The 19,707-nt window shown below is 36.4% G+C and overlaps 1 protein-coding gene across 2 annotated transcripts; it reads left to right on the plus strand.

Moving 5' to 3' along the window:
• The first annotated feature begins 412 nt into the window (after positions 1–412).
• Positions 413–18,074, plus strand: atp6v0a2a (ATPase H+ transporting V0 subunit a2a). 2 transcript variants are annotated; one of them, XM_030148990.1, is made up of 20 exons: positions 413–1,093; positions 1,472–1,550; positions 1,696–1,793; positions 5,147–5,284; positions 5,671–5,768; positions 5,885–6,011; positions 6,969–7,051; positions 7,149–7,242; positions 7,944–8,156; positions 8,506–8,656; positions 10,071–10,210; positions 10,304–10,461; positions 10,636–10,726; positions 10,814–10,932; positions 12,012–12,222; positions 12,331–12,450; positions 12,536–12,652; positions 13,695–13,812; positions 13,897–14,068; positions 17,018–18,074. In XM_030148990.1, exons 1-20 carry the CDS (start codon positions 983–985, stop codon positions 17,118–17,120), a joined length of 2,541 nt encoding a protein of 846 aa, XP_030004850.1. In that variant the 5' UTR covers positions 413–982; the 3' UTR covers positions 17,121–18,074. The 2 variants fall into 2 exon arrangements, with proteins under 2 accessions (XP_030004850.1, XP_030004852.1); XM_030148992.1 differs by having other exon boundaries at positions 5,692–5,768.
• Positions 18,075–19,707: the final 1,633 nt, after the last annotated feature.

The following is a 19,707-nucleotide window of genomic DNA, read 5'->3' on the forward strand; positions in this document are numbered from 1 at the left end:
AAGCATATAAATTAGTCTTAAATTCTGAAAATGTAAAACTAGGAGGAAGATGTATATTCAAAACAAAACCGTGGACAACATTTGAATATTTTATATGAACTAATGAATTGAGGGGCATGTTAAAAACACTTAACTCTCAGAAATGTGTTCTATATTTATAGAACTTTAATAAATTCATGTCTCAGCACAATGAATGAATTTGTATACAACATTTTGTTATGTTTATATTATGGATAACAGTAGCATCTAGCGGTAGAGACATTAACTGTGACCTCAGTGCTAAATAAGATGCTTACGTCTGTCTTTTTTATTGTAAAATCAATTCAAAGGCGGGCCGTCTATTGTTTGTGGTCTACTTAGTAAAGAAGAAGCTCATTATTTCAGAGGATGCGTTCAGACCTGGCAACCCGGAGACGCAATCTGTGTCAATTGCCGGGCGACGTAGTGCGAATAAAGGCCGTTGCCTATTTTTGACTCTCGCTTGTTTTAACGTGCGAGCCGCCTTTAGTTGCATTTTTCTGCATGGCGGATAGATGATTTATTTCTCAGTTTGCCTGTTAGTCATTTGCGCCCGGCCACTGTTGCGTCGTTGCCGTGTTTTTGCGCTGTAATGTCAGGTGTTCAAGGTATATCGCCTACAGGATGACGCCTCTCGCTATAATCGCTCGATGTAAAAGGTGCATTAGGGAGGTTTATCGTTTTGTTTTTATATTATTTATTTATTAGACTGAGGCATATTTGAGAGGAAACGACACCCAAACCCAGAATGAGGATTATTTCCCCTCAGAAAATCGTCATTATAAATGGACAATAATTAATCCTCGGGAGAATTTTAATTGGTTAAGGGGTTTAAAGCTACGCACCGTGCAGCGAAAATTGGTGATGTCCTATTTTGGTTTGTAGTAAACCTCTCGTCATTCAGGTTCAGTGGGCTACAGTCAGATTTTAAAGCTGCGGGGGGAGATCTGTCTGGCAGATAAAGATGGTGTTTCGGAGTGAGGAGATGTGCTTGGCGCAATTGTTTCTGCAGTCCGGCTCTGAATATGACTGCATTAGTGAGCTCGGAGAACTGGGGCTGGTCGAATTTCGAGATGTAAGTATAGAGGATGATGAGGTACAGTCATAATATTTCATTAAAAGTGTCACAGCTTGGTCTTGTTTTTTGTAAAACACAAATATATAAGCTCCAGTGTGGATCCAGCCCACCTCCCTGCATGTATGTGTCCACTTTCTCCACATATAAGCCTAAATGTTTTTATTCTCTTAATTTTTCATCAGAGTAAATAATAAGTTTCATTAGATTACTCTGTGTCTAATAGCTAGTGGAAAGTAGAGCATCTGGATTTTAACAACCCATCAAATCCATCAAAATCACCTTTTTTTATGGTGGTTGTTTGATCACCTTGTCAGTGCATATTGACTGATGCAGTAACTTGCATCCTCATGATCTGTTTTGCTCCTCTGGTTTCAGCTTAACCCCAGTGTCAGCTCATTCCAACGCCGCTTTGTCAGCGAAATCAAGAGGTGCGAGGAAATGGAGAGAATTCTGGGTAAGGCAGCACCTGGGATGTGTCATGTGCTCACACCTGGATATGCATATTGTCAGAATAATAGACAAGTCAGCGATGATTGTGTTTTGCAAAGTGGTCCTCCAGAGTTGCTGTTAGTTGGATATCTTGTGGTTGTTGTTCACAGGTTTCCTTTTGAGGGAGATCCAGAAGGCCAAAATTGCCATTCCAGAGGAGGATGAGAGTCCACTGGCTCCACCTCCGAGACAAGTGCTGGAGATCATGGTTAGTGTAAATTTAATGTCATTTTATTGTAAAGTGCATAGTTTGTGCAAGGAATTAGTGATATGTAATAAAAAATGTAATCTTGACACATTTTTTAATGGATGGCACTGTCATTTACATCTAGACAGATGATAGACTTAAAGAATACCATAAATATGCTTAATTTCAGTCACTAGTCTAGTAGCATTAATGCTTCCAGTAACTCATGCTATTACATTGTATAAAGTACTGTGTTAATGCTGTGTGTACTTCATATTTGAGATACAGTCAATTACTATATCCCACAGTCACTTCCGTAAGTACTTGGACAGTGATTCATTATTCTTCTGTACATCAGCGGAATTCAAATGAAATCATTAAGATGTGATTGAAATGTTGACTTTCAGTTTTAATTTAAGGGGTTTAACAAAAATATTGCATTAAACTTATAGGAATTACAACCATTTTAATTTTGTCCCTCCATTTTAAGAGGTTCATTTGTAAATGGACAGACTACTTGATTGAATGAATTGATTAGTAAGTTGTTACAAATATGAGAATTGTTTTCAATACAATCTGGCACCCATGGACATCATCAAAGGCTGAGCTTCCTCCCTGGACGTGCTTTTCCAGTCTTTACTACAACCACCTTCAGTAGTAGAAAACAGTAGTAGAATCAGCCTTTGACTTTATTACAAATCTATCTATCTATCTATCTATCTATCTATCTATCTATCTATCTATCTATCTATCTATCTATCTATCTATCTATCTATCTATCTATGTTGTTCTAGTTGTGAATTTTCAAATTGACTGTCATTTTCTGTCAACACTTTGTCCTACTGGTATTTATCTCTCAGCTGAATCCCACAACTTGTGTCTTTTAATGGCTGCAAATTCCATCAAACTTTATTTATGCCCTGACCTGTATTTCTTTTCCCAAATGCAGTCTGATTTATTAGATATGTCTGCCAACTCTGTGATCTCCACTCTGCATTACATTTCTGTGACTTTGAACCATTGTGCACTGAGTTTGTTCAGGAAGTCTTGCTGTAGGAATGTTACTGTTAAGGGACAGTATTGCAGTGGTTTCTGTGCTAAATAAGTAACGTGTGCAGCTAAAAATGAACCCAGGTTAGTTAGTTATCAGCTGCCAGGGCACTTTACTGAGCTCATCTTCTACATTTATTATATGTAATGAAAGAAAATACAGTAACTATGACCATCCTCAGTGTTGACTTAAAAACCTGATGTGTAACTTTTAGGGGGATTTAGGAGAATCTAATTGCAGAGATGGATTATAATATTTAGAATTATGTCTTCATTAGTGTATAATCGCATGTAAAACAAGAATCTTGTCTTTGTTACCTTAATCAGGTTTCTATTTTAGTCTGGCTTACATGATGTACTCTGCTGGAATAATCCTGCCATTCAGTGAATATTTTAGTCTCCCCGGTTTTCTGCTATCTGACTGTATGCCTTACTGTTTTGAAATCCCCTGTGCTCTGTGCAAAACAATCCCCAAGCTACAACTACAAGCTGAAAATGGCAAGATTTGACAAATACATGTCTTTATGTGGCATTTTCTTTTTTGTTTAGCACACTGTATTTCCTCTTTTGCCTGTGATCAACCAAAACATCTTCTCCTAGCATTGTTTTGCAAAGGCACTGTTGCTGCATCCTTTGACAATACAAGTGTGATTATTTATTATTATTATTATTATTTTTTTTTTTTTAACTTGTCTTGTCCAGCATCATAACAGCAGAATGGTGGTCTGGCTGCCTTTTTGTGCAGAACAAATTTGCTTTGCCAAGGGAAAATTCATAAAGTATATGAGGCACACAAGTGTGATTAAAGAAAAACAATAACTAGCCAAACAACCTAGTTTTCCACGGTTCCAGAATGATAGTGGATGGTGCCAGACCTGTCTCCAGTCTAAACCTGTCTAAAGTGTGAACGTCTGCCTGTGCAGCCTCTTTCTAACATGGACGAGCACAATGTTGTAGTGGGTGTTATCCAGCATTAGGTTGCATTATTGTCACTTACTACAGAATATTTGTGGAATTAATGTCCTCTTTTTTTTTCCAACAAGTGTGTTTATTAATTTTCAGAAGAAATAATCCCTCTACAACAAATAATACAAGTGCAAAACAGAACTATCACAGTAAGGCTCATCTTCAATAAGATAAACATGACAGTAGCGTGTGATATTTGGCACAGTCTAAAACATAAGTCATCCTTAAAAGTCACTGGTGGTCCAAAAGTTAACTTATTTATCCTGAAGTGAAAAGCACTTCAAATAAAACAAAGCAAAGACAAACATATATATACACACACACACACACACACACACACACACACACACACACACACACACACACACACACACACACTAAATACATAGCAATACTCATTTGTTGATGGTTGACATGCAAGGAGAACACGCCTCCAATGCTTTCCTCCCCTCTAAGATCACCATAAAAGATCTCCACATACTGTCAAAGATGAGATATTTACTCTTTAACGTAAAAGTGAGTTTTCCAGTGGTAGAGAGTCTGACAGTCCTGCAAGCCAGACACAAACACTTGGTTTGGTAGTGGATTTTCAGCTTGTAACATGCAAAAATTAATCATATATGTATTTGTCTTGCTCAGATTATGATTTGCAGGAAAAAATTCCAAAGATACGCAGTTTGGCATCTATTAATACTTTTATACCTGTGGCATGAAAAATCATATCTATTATTTCACCTATATAAGCCTAGATTTGTGGCCAGTCCTATAGACAGTGGTATAATGTGCCCTTTCTGCCACATTTGTAGCATGTATCGGGATGACTGGAGTTGAATTTATTTAGCTGAGTTGGTGTTACATATATTCTTATTATCCACTTGTACTGAAGTAATTTAAAATGGGCATTTATTGTTTGTGTTTGAGATTTTAAGCAGATCTTCTGCCAGTCCTCAGTTGGGATTACAGAATTTAAGCCCTCACACCATGCCAATCTTTTACTATCTGAGGAAACCTTTGATCCATCCATGATTATTGCATAGAAACTTGAAGTCAATCCCCTCTTAAAGTGTTGATTTGTTGCTATTTCTTCGATAGAACTAAGAGTAGGTAGAGATAAAGATTTTTGTATCAAATATGTAGCTTCTTATCTGCAGGTATTTAAAAAAAAAAAAAAAGTCCTCTTAAATAAAATGCACAGGATGGCAAAAACAAACTGAGCTTTTGTGTTGTTTTTGGCCACACTTCCATTGGTTGTAATCTATAAATCACCACTAGATGTCACTAAATATCACCTGAATTTTTACATTGATCGGCTACTGAAATTAGACTTAAGCTGGTGTTTGATGTTTACTGATGTTCAGGAGCAGCTTCAGAGGCTGGAGATGGAGCTCAGCGAGGTGGCGAGGAACAAAGAGAAGCTGCAGAGAAACCTGCTGGAGCTCACAGAGTACACTCACATGTTGAAGATCACACGGGCGTTCATACACAGCCGCTCAAGAGTGAGTTTTTCTCTGCTTCGCATTCGTCACTCATCATTCTTATACTTTTTCTAGTCTCCCATTGTGTTCATCTCAGGGTGGATGCCTCTCCTCACCTCCCTAGCAGGATCTTGTTTTCTTGTCACTGACGTGTTTTGTTTCCCTGGGTGATAGAGGAGGAACAAGAGCTGACTTTAATTAATGACACGGTCACAATGTAGACGTTACAAGCAGCACCTGATTCATCCAAGCTGCTGTGTTCTGTTGGGAAACGGTGAAGAGCCAAACAGGCCTTTGTGAGAATAAACCTCACAGAATGTGAACACTGCACCAGTGTGTTGTAAAGCCATGTGAAGAGCAGTGAATGTAAGCTGTCATGAATGAAACATGTTCCTCTTTATAATTAGCATGAGGCTCTTGGTCCCCAGTATGAAGAATTCCCCACTATGGAGACCGACTCTGTGACAGGATGCACCGGTATGCAAAGACTCGGAGCCAAGCTGGGGTGAGATACATCATGAGTCATTTAACACCTTTTAACAAGTCAGTGGTGCCACTATAATTGTGATTTAAAAAAAAACAAAAAAAAAACACCTTTAATCTGTTCTCTTCTGGCTGCAGGTTTGTTTCGGGTCTTATCCAGCGAGTGAAGGTCGAGGCCTTTGAGCGAATGCTGTGGAGAGTTTGTAAGGGTTACACCATCCTCAGCTATGCAGAAGTGGATGAAAATCTGGCTGATCTCGACACTGTGAGCTGATTTACACACAGTAATATTCACTCTGCCTTTGAAGTCCAGCAGGTATTTTTATTTTAGTTATTTGCCATGAATTAGTGAGTAAAGTATGGCAAGGCAAGGAACATCCAAACAAAGTCCTTAAACTGTATCTAATTTACATATTAAAATATTATTTAAATAATGTATTTCTGCATTTCCGTCTCTTTCTGTCTTGATTAAAAGACAATGTAATACTCCTGAATAACATAAGTGTTGATTTACAGTGCAATAAGAATAATGTTTGTTTGATCAAGCACTTTTCACGGAGTAAATTCATAAAGGTGCAGGTGAACTCAGTGTGCACCAGGAGAATAAAACACCAAACTCATATGTTTAAGCATCCATAGCTCAATTATAACGTTCATTAATGGATTTGGGAATGACAGATTTTTACAAATTGATTTAAGATCAATGTACATTTCTCCATCTTTTATTATAGATAAATATAGAAATTTGCATCAATATGTCTAATTTCTGCAAATACAAATGAGTAGCCCTATGTTATGTATGTATGTATTTAGGTATGTTTTATTGTCTGTATATTGTACATTTCCAACAATGTTCAGTTCCAGAGAAATTTCAACAAAATGCTAATTTTATTTGTTAATGTGGACATACATGAAATACTATTATACTGGCATAAAGTGAATTTACATTACTAAATAACATCTGAGTAAAATTTAAATACAGTACTTTGTCCATATACATGATTTCATCATCATGGAAATAAAAACAACAACTCCCATGATCCCATTCTTTCTCTGCATCTTCTATGAAGACTGACTGTTATGTCATTTGTTATCATTTTAACATTAGAAACACCTAGGATTAAAAAAGTATTTTCTGTTCAAGCACAGTTATTGTTTACGGTCTTTTCAAAGTGGTGTTCTTGCAATATAAAATCTAATTTATAATATGTGTTGTTTTCAGGGTGAAATAAGCAAAAGTGTTGTGTTTCTCATCTCTTTCTGGGGAGACCAGATCGGGCAGAAAGTTCAAAAGATCTGCGATTGGTAAGAATCATAACACACCAATGGACCTACGGATGGCTTTTGTGTTTTTTTTTTCTCTCTGTTGTCACTTAAAATGCTGCTCCTTGTTGTCCCTCAGTTACCACTGCCACCTCTATCCACACCCGGAGAACGATGAGGAGAGGGCAGATGTGTTGGATAGCTTGAAAACACGCATCCAGGACCTCAACAATGTACGACTGATCTACATAGTCTGGGCTGCAGCAACACAGATTCATTCTTAAACCCAATTAAGTCACAGTTTAACCAAAGATGAGCCTAAAATGATATAAAAGGAAATTTAAAGAGTTAGTTTTACAGCTAAAATTTTATTCTGATCCAAACTTAAAAGTACATTTTAAAGTGTGATCTAAATTTAACAAGTTAAATTGTTTTTTGTATTTTTTTAGACAGATTGAATGAAGTTCATTGAAGATAGTTAAGGGCCATACAGTACTTTATCCTCCATTGTTTGATCATATTGCTTGAATTAAGGTTTTCTCAAAAGAGGAGAAATCGGAGCTTTGCTGCCAAGCCATCATGAATAAATAACTTTTTAATGAGCTATAAATGTAATATTAACTAGTTCCCAGCAACATAGAAATTGCATTTATGGTAATATTGGTAAGCAAATATCTCCATATTGATTAAACTTTGATCTAATTTAAATTTCAGTTAGCAACAGCAAAATTGGATTTCTTAAATGGAGATTTTAAGTTTTTTAAGCAATTTGAAATCTGTATTTACTCATTTTTTCACATCATGTAAGATCAAGTTCATCTTTGTTGGTGCTGTCCAGTTGCAGTCTTAAATTTCACATCCAGACTTGAATGACCTACCTCACACCATATAAACTCGCTCTTTTTAAGTTCTTAGTGCCTGGTGTTCCTTGCAGGTGCTGCACCGCACTGAGGACTACCTGAGGCAGGTTCTGCAGAAGGCCTCGGAGTCAGCCTACACATGGGTTGTGCAGGTGAAAAAGATGAAGGCAATCTACCACATCCTGAACCTCTGCAGCTTCGACGTCACCAACAAGTGTCTGATTGCTGAGGTGTGGTGTCCTGTCAGTGACTTGGCAAACCTGCGGGGGGCGCTAGAAGAAGGTTCGGTGAGTGAGCAGAAAGTATTACAGCTTAAAGACAGCTGCCTGCATAGATATGTCTTAAACTATGTGAATGCAGTGATGTTTTTTACCATTTGGTTCAGTTTTAAAAAATGACTGAAAACATATAAAGCAGTGGGTATTTTGCATGGCACCTTGACAGCATTCCAGTTTCCACCCCACCCAGACATATTAAAAACACCTGCATAAAATGAATAGAATCAATTAGAACACCTAACCACCACTATCTCACATTTCATGCTTTAAGAATCTGTAGAGTATTGTAATTTCCTTGTCATATTTGCAGGATCTTTTTCATATTTTTCACTTACTCTGTGTCTCTTTTTTTAATCAGAGAAAAGGTGATGCAACTGTACCATCATTTGTGAACCGGATCCCAAGCACCGACACCCCTCCCACTCTGTTAAGGACCAACAAGTTCACATCCGGGTTTCAGAGCATAGTGGAGGCATATGGGGTGGGGGACTATCGCGAGGTAAGCCCAGGTAAGAACACATGTTCATTTCATTCGCCCTTTAAACAAAACTCTACCTCTGCACTGTCAAAATGGACAAAGGAGAAAGACATAATTGATTTTAAGGCAACGCAAGGCAGATTTATTTGTATAGCACAATTCATACACAGGGCAATTCACAGTGCTTTACAAAAATGGAAAAGAGACAGATTAAAAACACAATTACAATTAAAACATAATCAATAAAACATAAATAATAATCAATTAAAACAAAGTAACAGGTCAGAGTGCAGATAGAACCCTTTCAGTTGTTTTATGCACAGTTGAACAGAGCTGTTTTCAGCGTGGACTTAAACACTGCCACAGTAGAGGTCTGTCTTACGTCATCAGGAAGACTGTTCCAGAGTTTAGCTGCATAGAACTGAAATGCAGCTTCACCCTGTTTAGTCCTGACTCTGGGCACCAGCAAAAGACCAGTCCCTGAGGTTCTCAGGGTCTGAGATGGTTCATATGGGACCAACATGTCACAGATGTACTTTGGTGCTAGACCATGGAGAGACTTCTGAACGAGCAGAGCTGTTTTAAAGTCTATTCTCTGAGCCACAGGAAGCCAGTGCACAGATCTGAGCAAAGGACTAATATGGTCGTTCTTCCTGGTTCTAGTCAGGACTCCAGCAGCAGCGTTCTGGATGTCCTGCAGCTGTCTTACAGCTTAGAGAGTCCAGTGAGAAGGCTGTTACAGTAGTCTAACCTGCTAGAGATAAATGTGTGGATAAGTCTTTCTAAGTCTGGTTTAGACAGTAAACCTTTGATTCTAGCAATGTTTTTGAGATGGTAAAAGGCTGATGATGTAATTGATTTAATGTGTCTGTTTAAGTTTAGGTCTTAGTCCATTATTACCCCCAGATTTCTAACCTGATTTTTAGCTTTTAGAGTAACAGTTTCCAGATGACTGATGACACTTTCTCTGGGTTTTGTGGACCAAAGACAATGACCTCAGTCTTGTCTGAATAATCGATTTTAATAAGATACAGTCTTTATTATTGAGAAGGAATCAAACAGTGGAAGACTACACAGTTTGAGAAAATTGGGAAATCTTTTGAGATAAGTGGAACAATATTTAATAATTTGAATGAACAGATCTTTAAAGACACAGTCTGGCTGTAAACAGTATCTGACAGTAATTAAGTTTGATTTGTGTGTAAAATAACTGTCTGTCAATAAGCAAATTCATTAAATAAGAAGAAAAGGGAACTTTTAATAATCTTGCACAATCTGTGCTTGAATACTTGTATATTATTATCAAAACAAGACAATAACCATAAGATTGCAAGTCTCTGTGAGATCAGGAGTTTTTGCAGCTTGTCTATTTAATATTCAGAGAAATAAAAAAATGTTGTGTGTGTGTATATATATATTTCTTTTTTGCTTTTTTGTATCTTTAGCTCCCTACACCATCATCACATTCCCCTTCCTGTTTGCTGTGATGTTTGGTGACCTTGGACACGGTTTAGTAATGAGTCTGTTCGCTTTGTGGATGGTGCTCACGGAAAAAACACAGAAGAAGAAGCGCTCCAGTAATGAGGTAGAATTTATTTTTATTTCAACCCTCAGCCATAAAGCACAGTGTGATGAATGTGAATTTTGATTTTGCTCATTCCGTGTCTCTTCACTTCAGATATGGGCTACGTTTTTCAGCGGACGTTACATCATCCTAATGATGGGACTGTTTTCTGTTTACACTGGGCTCATTTACAATGACTGTTTCTCCAAATCTCTCAACATTTTTGGCTCTGGATGGAGTGTTAAGGCTATGTTTACAAATCAGCAGTGGACGTGAGTTTAACAAATAGATACACACACTTGGAAAGATAAATAGTTTTATTCAGTCTTTCATCTAGATTTTTTGTTAAGTTATATAAGTGCATGAGTATAAATTATGGTTGAGTTTTAATGACCCTGTACTGTATTAAAGTGTGTGAGGTTTTCATTACATAATTGTGTTTGCAGAAATAAAACACTCCAGAACAACGCTTTGCTCATGTTGGACCCAAATGTCAGTGGTGTTTTCAGTGGACCATATCCTTTTGGTATTGATCCTGTAAGTATACTCATGCCTATAACATGGCAACACATCCAGGTCATTCCAATATTTTTTTTGTGAAATATTTTCTATTTTTTCTAACAGATCTGGAACCTGGCTGTGAACCGACTGTCCTTCCTCAACTCTTACAAGATGAAGATGTCTGTCATTATTGGGGTGATACACATGACATTTGGAGTGGTGCTGAGTGTCTTCAATCACTTGTGAGTGATGAGAGAGAAGTCAACGGAAATATCGGACATTTTGACATTGTGATTTTATTGTGATTTTATTGATTTATTCCGAACATGCAATGAAATTTAACATATATGCACTAGCAAAACATACATAATAATACAAATATCAAGAATCATAACAATCTTAGACAGAAGAAAAGCACAATAGTTCTGTTTACATGCCCGAAAAGGGGTGGGAAGAAGTGCAATTTATTTAATCCCACCCCCTCTCCCTACAATATTATTAATAATACAGTATATGTCCCTCTTCCTTTTACATGACTCCTCTATATTTATATATCTATTCACATACACACTCATTCATCCATATACACATATATATGTTTATACTAGGGATGTCCGATAATATCGGCCCCAATTTTATCTTGAAAATCAACATGTGATGTTACCTAAAATTAGTTTAATATCCCACATATATCGGCAGCGATATCGGTAGATATCGGAATCGGAAATTAAGCGTTGGACAATATCGGCATATCGGTTTTTGGCAAAAAAGCCAATATCGGACATCCCTAGTTTATACATATACAGAACATACAAATACACATATAATCTTTTACCAATGCCATTCTTAGTTGTGCTGGTGAATAAATAAACAAAAAATAACTAACTCAAGGAAGGAAATATATACATAAACAACAGTGAACATATGGTGACAATTAATAACCCTCATCCCTGTATCTTGTGAAAAACATGTTCTTATAAGTGTTTTTGAATTGTCTTATGTTGGAACATTCCTTGTGCTCCTCCCTCAATCTATTCCATACTTTAACACCACACACAGATATGCTAAAACTTTTCCTAGTAGTGCGCACCCTCTGAATTTTGAAATTAAATCTACCTCTTAAATTATAACTCCCTTCCCTTTCAGTGAATAATTTATGTATGTTTCCTGGTAATAGATTATTTTTGGCTTTGAATATGATTTGTGTTGTTTGTAGTTCTATGACATCTTTGAGTTTTAGTAACTTTGACTGTAAAAATAATGCATTTTTGCATACATTCTGGACACTGTCTATCCTTTGTTTACTTTTCTCCTCTCTCAGGCACTTCCGGCAGAAGTACAACGTCTACGTGCTGTTTCTCCCTGAGCTGCTGTTCCTGCTCTGCCTCTTTGGTTACCTGGTCTTTATGATTCTGTACAAGTGGCTGGCATTCGGCGCCCGTGACTCGAGCCAAGCTCCCAGCATCCTCATCCACTTCATCAACATGTTTGTCATGCAGGGGAAGGATATCACTCCTCTTTACCCTGGGCAGGTATGAGATAAGAAAACTCTATGATTACTCATATCAGTATCAGGTCTGGATGTAGAATGAATCTGATGTAATTATACAAAGCTCAGATGTGTTATCTTAATTCCACAGACTGGGCTGCAGATTTTCTTAGTTTTGGTTGCTCTGCTGTCTGTTCCCGTGCTGCTGTTGGGAAAACCTCTGTACTTGTATTGGTTATACCGAGGAGGCAAAGGTCTGCGCCGACGCAGAGTAAGTGAATCTTCTGTGTTTCTTGCATGAATATGTTACTAAACTCTATAAATACGCAATATTTAATGCTGTTGTCTCACCTAAGGGTTATGAGAGGGTGAGGCGTGTAAGCGAGGATGACAATTCAGTGGCTCCCACCTATGACGATGATGAAGAGGAAGGAGCTGATGAAGTGACCAGTAGAGAAACTCTACCCAGAGAGGTCAGAAATTGGAGCCCGATTATCCCAGTATTTATGAAATGTTGCATTTAAAGCAAAAATATGTAACTTGTACTTAACATTAAAGGTTGAGCATTTTATATTCTGGGTGAATACAGATATAATTATTAGTAATCAAGAAGACTGATGACCACCAGTTTGCAGTAAAGTGAACATCTTGGTGTACATCATAAAATGTGCAATGATAGTCCAAATAAAGAGAAAATTCTTATTTTTCAACAGTATTTATTCGCTTTTTTCACATTGAAACGGAGGGATCATTTCTGCCCGCTCACTGGAGCTACTTCAGTCTTCAAGAATACAGACTATATTTTTTATCTTGAATTTATATCTTAATAGGCTATTAACTCTGATGTGCAACTAATCAGATAGTGCTGTGGTTGGGACTAATGACTTGTGAAAGAGGCAACAGAATTAGACTCAAGGTAGAACACTTTAAAATGACATTATCTTTCCAGTAATCATATAAAGAATACACACTCAGTAATCATCCATGCTTAGTCAGTCAATTTATTTACCTCTCTCTTTGATCAGTGTGTAAACGTTTCTCTTCATAAATATATCTATAACATTTTTAGATAGGAAGTGTTTGCTCCTGGAGGATTCTGTTGGGTTTCTTTAAATGGCTTTAGAGTCTGGGTTCGACCAGCTCTATGTGTAAATGTCATGAGGTGACTTTTGTTATGATTTGGCACTATATATATAAATAAATAAATAAATAAATAAATAAAAGATGAAGATGCCATTGTGTGGCTTTGGATATTTGTAAATAACATGCATTGACTGAAATGTGTCTGACAAAATGAGTGTGAGCCCATTTTTACATGTTGGCATGTTATGTTAAATAAAAACATTGTATGAATGATAAAATACAACCACTGACAGGGTACTGATATCCACAGCTCTAGTGAATACCAGTACTTCTGTTTGTTATAAATATGAAACAGAATCTAAAAACATAACTGATGTTTTCATGTGTGTGTGAGATGTAGATGAGATGTTTATTGTGTGTTCTGTTTTTCAGTTTGACTTGGCAGATGTGGTCCTCCACCAGGCCATTCACACCATCGAATACTGTCTCGGTTGCATTTCTAACACTGCATCATATTTGCGACTCTGGGCTCTCAGCTTGGCTCACGCCCGTAAGTGCAGTCCTTGTCAGCAGTCCCATCCATGTGTAATTATTTGGTTGTTTTTCTTTACGATACTGTTTACTTGGGTTTCAGAGTTGTCAGAGGTGCTGTGGGCCATGGTGATGCGTTTGGGTTTCAACATCACCGACAGAATGGGCGTAGTGTTCTTGGTTCCTGTGTTTGGACTCTTTGCCACACTCACAGTGTCCATCCTTCTTGTCATGGAGGGGTTATCTGCGTTTCTACATGCTCTCCGCCTCCACTGGTGAGTCTACATTGATGCATGACACATACACAGATGTGTAACAAATTAAAGGAAAAGTGTTTTGGGCACTGTCATAACATTTTGGTCCAAAATTTCTGATAGGTGTTATACTGGCCTAAGATATACTATCCTATAAAATCTGTGAGACATAACATATAATAATCCGTGCTGTGGTATAAGGGATGACTGTACTTATTCTTCTATGGCAATTATAGCTTGAAGTTACTATTTGACTTATTCAAGAGCCACAGGATGACTGCTATCGCATTTACAGTTAATGTTGATGCATTAAATAACTTTAGACAGAGAAGTGTCTTTAATATCTACCAATCCTGCATATTGTATATGGAATTACATACTTACAATCATTTCAAACCAAATATGATTGCATTTGTTTGAGGCGTAATAAGCACGTTATTGGTAGGTTTAGCGTGATCAAAAACGGTTTGTCTCTGGAACCAGCATCACCTGTTACTGCTTTACCCTGAATTGTTTTTATAAACTATCTGTTTCATAAACAAAAGTGCCACATGGTGGAAGGAGGTGTACAGAAAATGTGTCCTTATTCTTTTTTTAAACCGCTAATGTATTGTATTTTTCTGCCATAAATCTAAAATGTAAAATGTGGCTGTCCATCTTTTAACATATTTTCACCCTCCCTGCTCATTTTGTAGCTGATATGAAAAAGAAACAGCCAGCCGCTAGCCATTATTTTTGTAACTGCAGATTATTTTTCATTTGTCAAAATGAATATTGATTGTCAATTATATTTTTTATTCTGTCAAAAGTTTTTAGTTATCTGACAAATAAAACCAAATGACATAAGTATCATCTGATTAATAAATTAACTAAATGTTTCAGCTCCAAAACCACTCAACATTCATGTTTTTCAATAGTTTTAGGATAGCTCCAGAAGGTTCATGACACAGTATTGTGGAAAAACCTTCTGCCATGTTTGTTGTACATTTATTCTACATATAGTACATGTGTTTTTCAGTCTCTTCATTGTGATACAGCCAGAACATTCAGGAAGTATATGCAAAATATTAACCACACACACAAATCAGAAGTAAATGGCTTCTACAGGCACAGCTCTTTATTTAGTACGACCTCAATTTGCATTCAGTAGATTTAGTCTATTGGGTCGACTGTCTTAATGTTTTCTGAAGTAATCTGGTGGTATATTGTTACCAAGTTTCTGTGAAGTTCTCCTTCAGTCTTTGACTCTCATTTATTTGTTCGCCATTCAGCTCATCACATAGAACTATAATATTGTTAGCTTTTTTAATGCTGCTCAATTATTTTGTATGATACAGAGACTGAGAAATGCAAATGACATGTGTGTTAGGCTGTGTCTGCACTTAAAGGGTAAATTATAAATTATAGGTCTATTTTTAGACACAAAACAGCCACAGTAAAACAGCAAATCAGCTCCATTTTCTGTAGGGTTTGTGTTGTCAGTAGCTGCACTAAAGATCTGTTTGGAATCGTTCAAACAACATCAGAACTGACACAGTTTAGTTTGAACTGTGGATAAAAAACAGCCAATTGAACAAAGATAATACTGTCACATCATAGTTTTATACCTTCATAAGCAGAGGTGTCAAGTAACGAAGTACAAATACTTGGTTACCTTACTTGGGTAGAAATTTTGGTTATCTATACTTTACCGCAGCAATTATTTTTTTGCTGACGTTTTACTTTTACTCCTTACATTTTCACGCAATTATCTGTATTTTCTACTTCTTACATTTTAAAAATAGCCTCGTTACTCCTATTTCACTTCAGCTTGTTTTCATTCTGGCTTGTCATTGTTCAAACAAAAAAAAACTATCCAGATAAATGGATAGAGTGACTCTGATTGTGGTTGGATGAGAAGTACAAACATCTACCATTCTGACACCCTATTGGTTTGTACACAATCCATCACACCTGACTTTTTGCACCATTCCGATACTTATAGGCACTAGTCATATCTTCCACTCCATGAAACACATAATGCTCAGTCATACACATATGTGGTTTTTTAATACATTGCATTGGACTAAAATGTGTTCATTTTCAATGGGCATATATGCAGCTGAAACAGGTAGACTAGTGCATCCCAAATGTTTTAACATTTACATTTTAATCTAACATTATAGTCATTATGGCCTTTAGATAAATGTTTTATGGGGAGGTGGGGTAGTGCAGTATAGGCCCCTGTGGCACCTTCTAAGCTTTTGTTCGAGTGGCATTTTTTTCCCCTTACATTTACTTTTATACTTTAAGTAGTTTTGAAACCAGTACTTTTACACTTTTACTGAAGTAAAAAGCTTGAGTTGATACTTGAGCTTCTACAGAAGTCTTTTTAAACCCTTGTATTTATACTTCTACCTGAGGAATGAATGTGAATACTTTTGACACCTCTGTTCATAAGCTTCATAATCAGATTCACCAGTCTAGAAGACACACTAAGATTTCAGCATCAAACTTTCAAACTCCCTTCTTCGTGAAATCTTTTGTCTGCTTTTATCACTTTGTCACTTTCTTTGATTGTAAAAGTTGTTTCTTAGCAGTTCTCATTCCATCTCATTACTGATGAAATAGATGCTTGTGATGCTCTGGTCAAAGGCCACATGGTGTTAGTTTTCCTCACTAGGGTAGACCGGCAGAGTGACTCACTACTCCCTCTAGTGGCCACATAAATGTGCCAAACCGTCAAGCTGAATAGATTTTGAATAGGCATCTTTAGCATAACTTCAGATTTCTTCTTTCTAAACACACTGATGATAATTTTAGGTCTTTTTTTTTTTTTTTTTTTAAATATCTGAGAACAGTTATACTACATGTAGCCCCTTTAATGATCAAGTTACTGATTATTTGGGTGTTTTTGTTGTATTTGTTGACAAAAAACGAAATATAGTTAGCTTTATCTCTTCAATGACTTGATCTTTAACTTGATTTCAGGGTGGAGTTCCAAAACAAATTTTACCACGGAGCTGGTGTCAAGTTTGTGCCCTTCGACTTCTCCCTCCTGCCCTCTGTGTTTGAACAAGACGGTTTGCTTTAAAAACACAGACTCTGAAGTATCGGATCAGAGATGCAGACTTTATGAGAAGTACGCTGGAAGTTGGAATAATTCACACTGTGATAACGCCAACAAACCTTCAAGACAGTGGATTTGAACTCACTCTTGTAGCAACATTTTTCACCATGACAATTTTTAAAATGTTATCGGCTGCGCTGACTGCCTTACTACTGTACCCAGCAAACCTCTGAATGTATGGAGGTTCAAAATTCTTGTTCTGTTTCACGATTTGATTTTTGTAGGTGAAATATCATTCAACCTTTGTCACCAGTTGAGTGAATTTAAATATTTTATTTGCATTGTGCTGTGTAAACAGGTTTTGTACAATTAACAACTTGGTATTTAAAATAATCCGTTATACAGTGCAATGTAAAGTTGAAAAAATCTTAGCGATATTTACCGTTGACCATATCAGATACCCTGATGTAGTGCCATAGAGATTTCTTTCTGATGAATATACAGGGTTGCCTTTGGGTCTCTGCGGTTTTATAAAAGCTGCTCCTCTATGCGGTGAAAGGAACATTGAAGGCAAACATGTTCAAGTTTTCTCTGGCAAAATGACAAAGATACAAGATTATGACTATTTTGAGGCATATTGTCACAACGCACTTTGCAGAAATGATTGTATGATTCAAAAGTTTTCACTAATGACTGTGATGATGCCAAATGAAAATGATTCTCAACTGTTAGCGGTTTGCTTATTTACTTATTAATGCATTTATTTAAATGTAACCTCCCCTGTAATCAATAGAAAATGTCAAATACTTCAGAAAAAAAAATCAAGAAGCCTTAGGTCTTTCTTTGATGATACTGCTTATCGCATTTGTTAATGCTAATTAATCACGGTATTTATTTAAATTGTCTGTACAAGAGTCTAATATTTTACCATTTTGATGTGTTGAATAAAGGTTTCAATAAATGCAAGCAAATAAACCAGTGTTCAGTGTTTTATTTGTTTAATTCATCTTCAATCCTTTTGTCAAAACAGGTTCATGCTGACTTTTTTTTTGACAGGTAAAAATGACTGACAGCATTCCTTATGTTGTGGTTTAACAAACAGGTATTTTCTAAAAAAAAAAAAAAAAAAAAGGTCTGATATTGTGAGGAGAGAAAAAAGAGCACGTAAACCCCAACAAGCACAACTTAATAGTTAATCTGTATTTGTTGTCATATGCAATAATGCCACTCTCGTGCAGCAGTACATGTTTTAAATGCTTAGATTATCTTTTCATTTTGCATTACTTGCTAAAGAGCAAAAGCTCTCTGAAAAATACAGTTTTTGGAGAAAAATATATTAAATTTTTTTTTTGCAGAATGCTAATTGTAAATTGTAATATAGTCTAAAACCAGTGTATTATTTATTGTATATCATTAACAAACAGCATTCTGCAAAAAAGCAAGATATTTTTTTTGTTTTCTCTACATAATACATTTTTTCAGATAGGATGTTTTGCTCTGCAGGCATATGGTACAGTCAGCAGTCAGCTGCCCACTGCCATCACAGGCAAAGATATTTGGATGCAAGGTGACTGCTTTTTGTTTTTTTGTTTCTTATAATACGGATGCTGTCTTCAGTCTTAAGTAGCTTTAGGCAGTATGTAGCACATGTGACCAAAGAATGTTAAATTTAGACTTTAAAACAATGATGACTAAAAGAGACTCAGATCCCTCTGTGCGATGTGTGAAAACAGAAACAACGAAGCCCATCTTTCCGAATTGCGCAATTGCACTGATAAAAACAGTCCATTCCTTGGGTAATACTTTATGTGCAAACACAACTGTGCAGTTGAGATGTTCACTCATTTTATTTTTAACTAATATGCTCTGAATACAGTGATGCAAACGCGTATGTTCTGTAAAAACAAAATAGCTCATGACAGTCTTGCAAATGTGCCTTTGTTCCCATTTTTGAATAAGAAATTTGTTTGGTTTCAATTTGATAAAAGTGAATTTTAAATGAATGGTTATGAGAAAACATGGGTCCCAAAGTGAGATGTGTTGAGAAGTATTACTGTGTAAGAACAAAGTGTCTATCATTGCATGTTGTCATCAAACTTTTAAAAATGCTCTCTTTTTATGTTACACTCATTAATTCCATGCACATTTTAAAAGCACAGCAAAAAAAAGCAACAGTGCGCTCTAGTGTCTTCTATCTCTCTGTGCAACTATGTTCCAGTTATGTAACATACAGTCAGAGCCAATGTGCTGTCTCCAAGTTTGACCTTCAATTTCCGCACTGACTGATGTTAACATCTTCAAAACCTGATTCCATTACAAAAAATAAAAAAAATAAAAATTGAGGCACTGTGATAACCTCTATATGGATTTTTTTTTTTAGTTCTTATTTCTATCTAATAAAGTTTTTTTGTGTGTGTGTGTGTGTTAATACTGCAAGATTAATTTAAAAATCATTGCCCTGAATTTCATTTTCTTTTTTAACTTTTCTTGCAATGTGACTCATTTAGAAGGAATCCCCATGTGTTCATTATTGTCACAATCGTAGCAAATGCAATAAAACACACACACACACACACACACACACACACACACACACACACACACACACACA

The sequence above is a fragment of the Sphaeramia orbicularis genome, chromosome 12 (assembly GCF_902148855.1).
Source record: "Sphaeramia orbicularis chromosome 12, fSphaOr1.1, whole genome shotgun sequence".
Classification (NCBI taxonomy): domain Eukaryota; kingdom Metazoa; phylum Chordata; class Actinopteri; order Kurtiformes; family Apogonidae; genus Sphaeramia; species Sphaeramia orbicularis.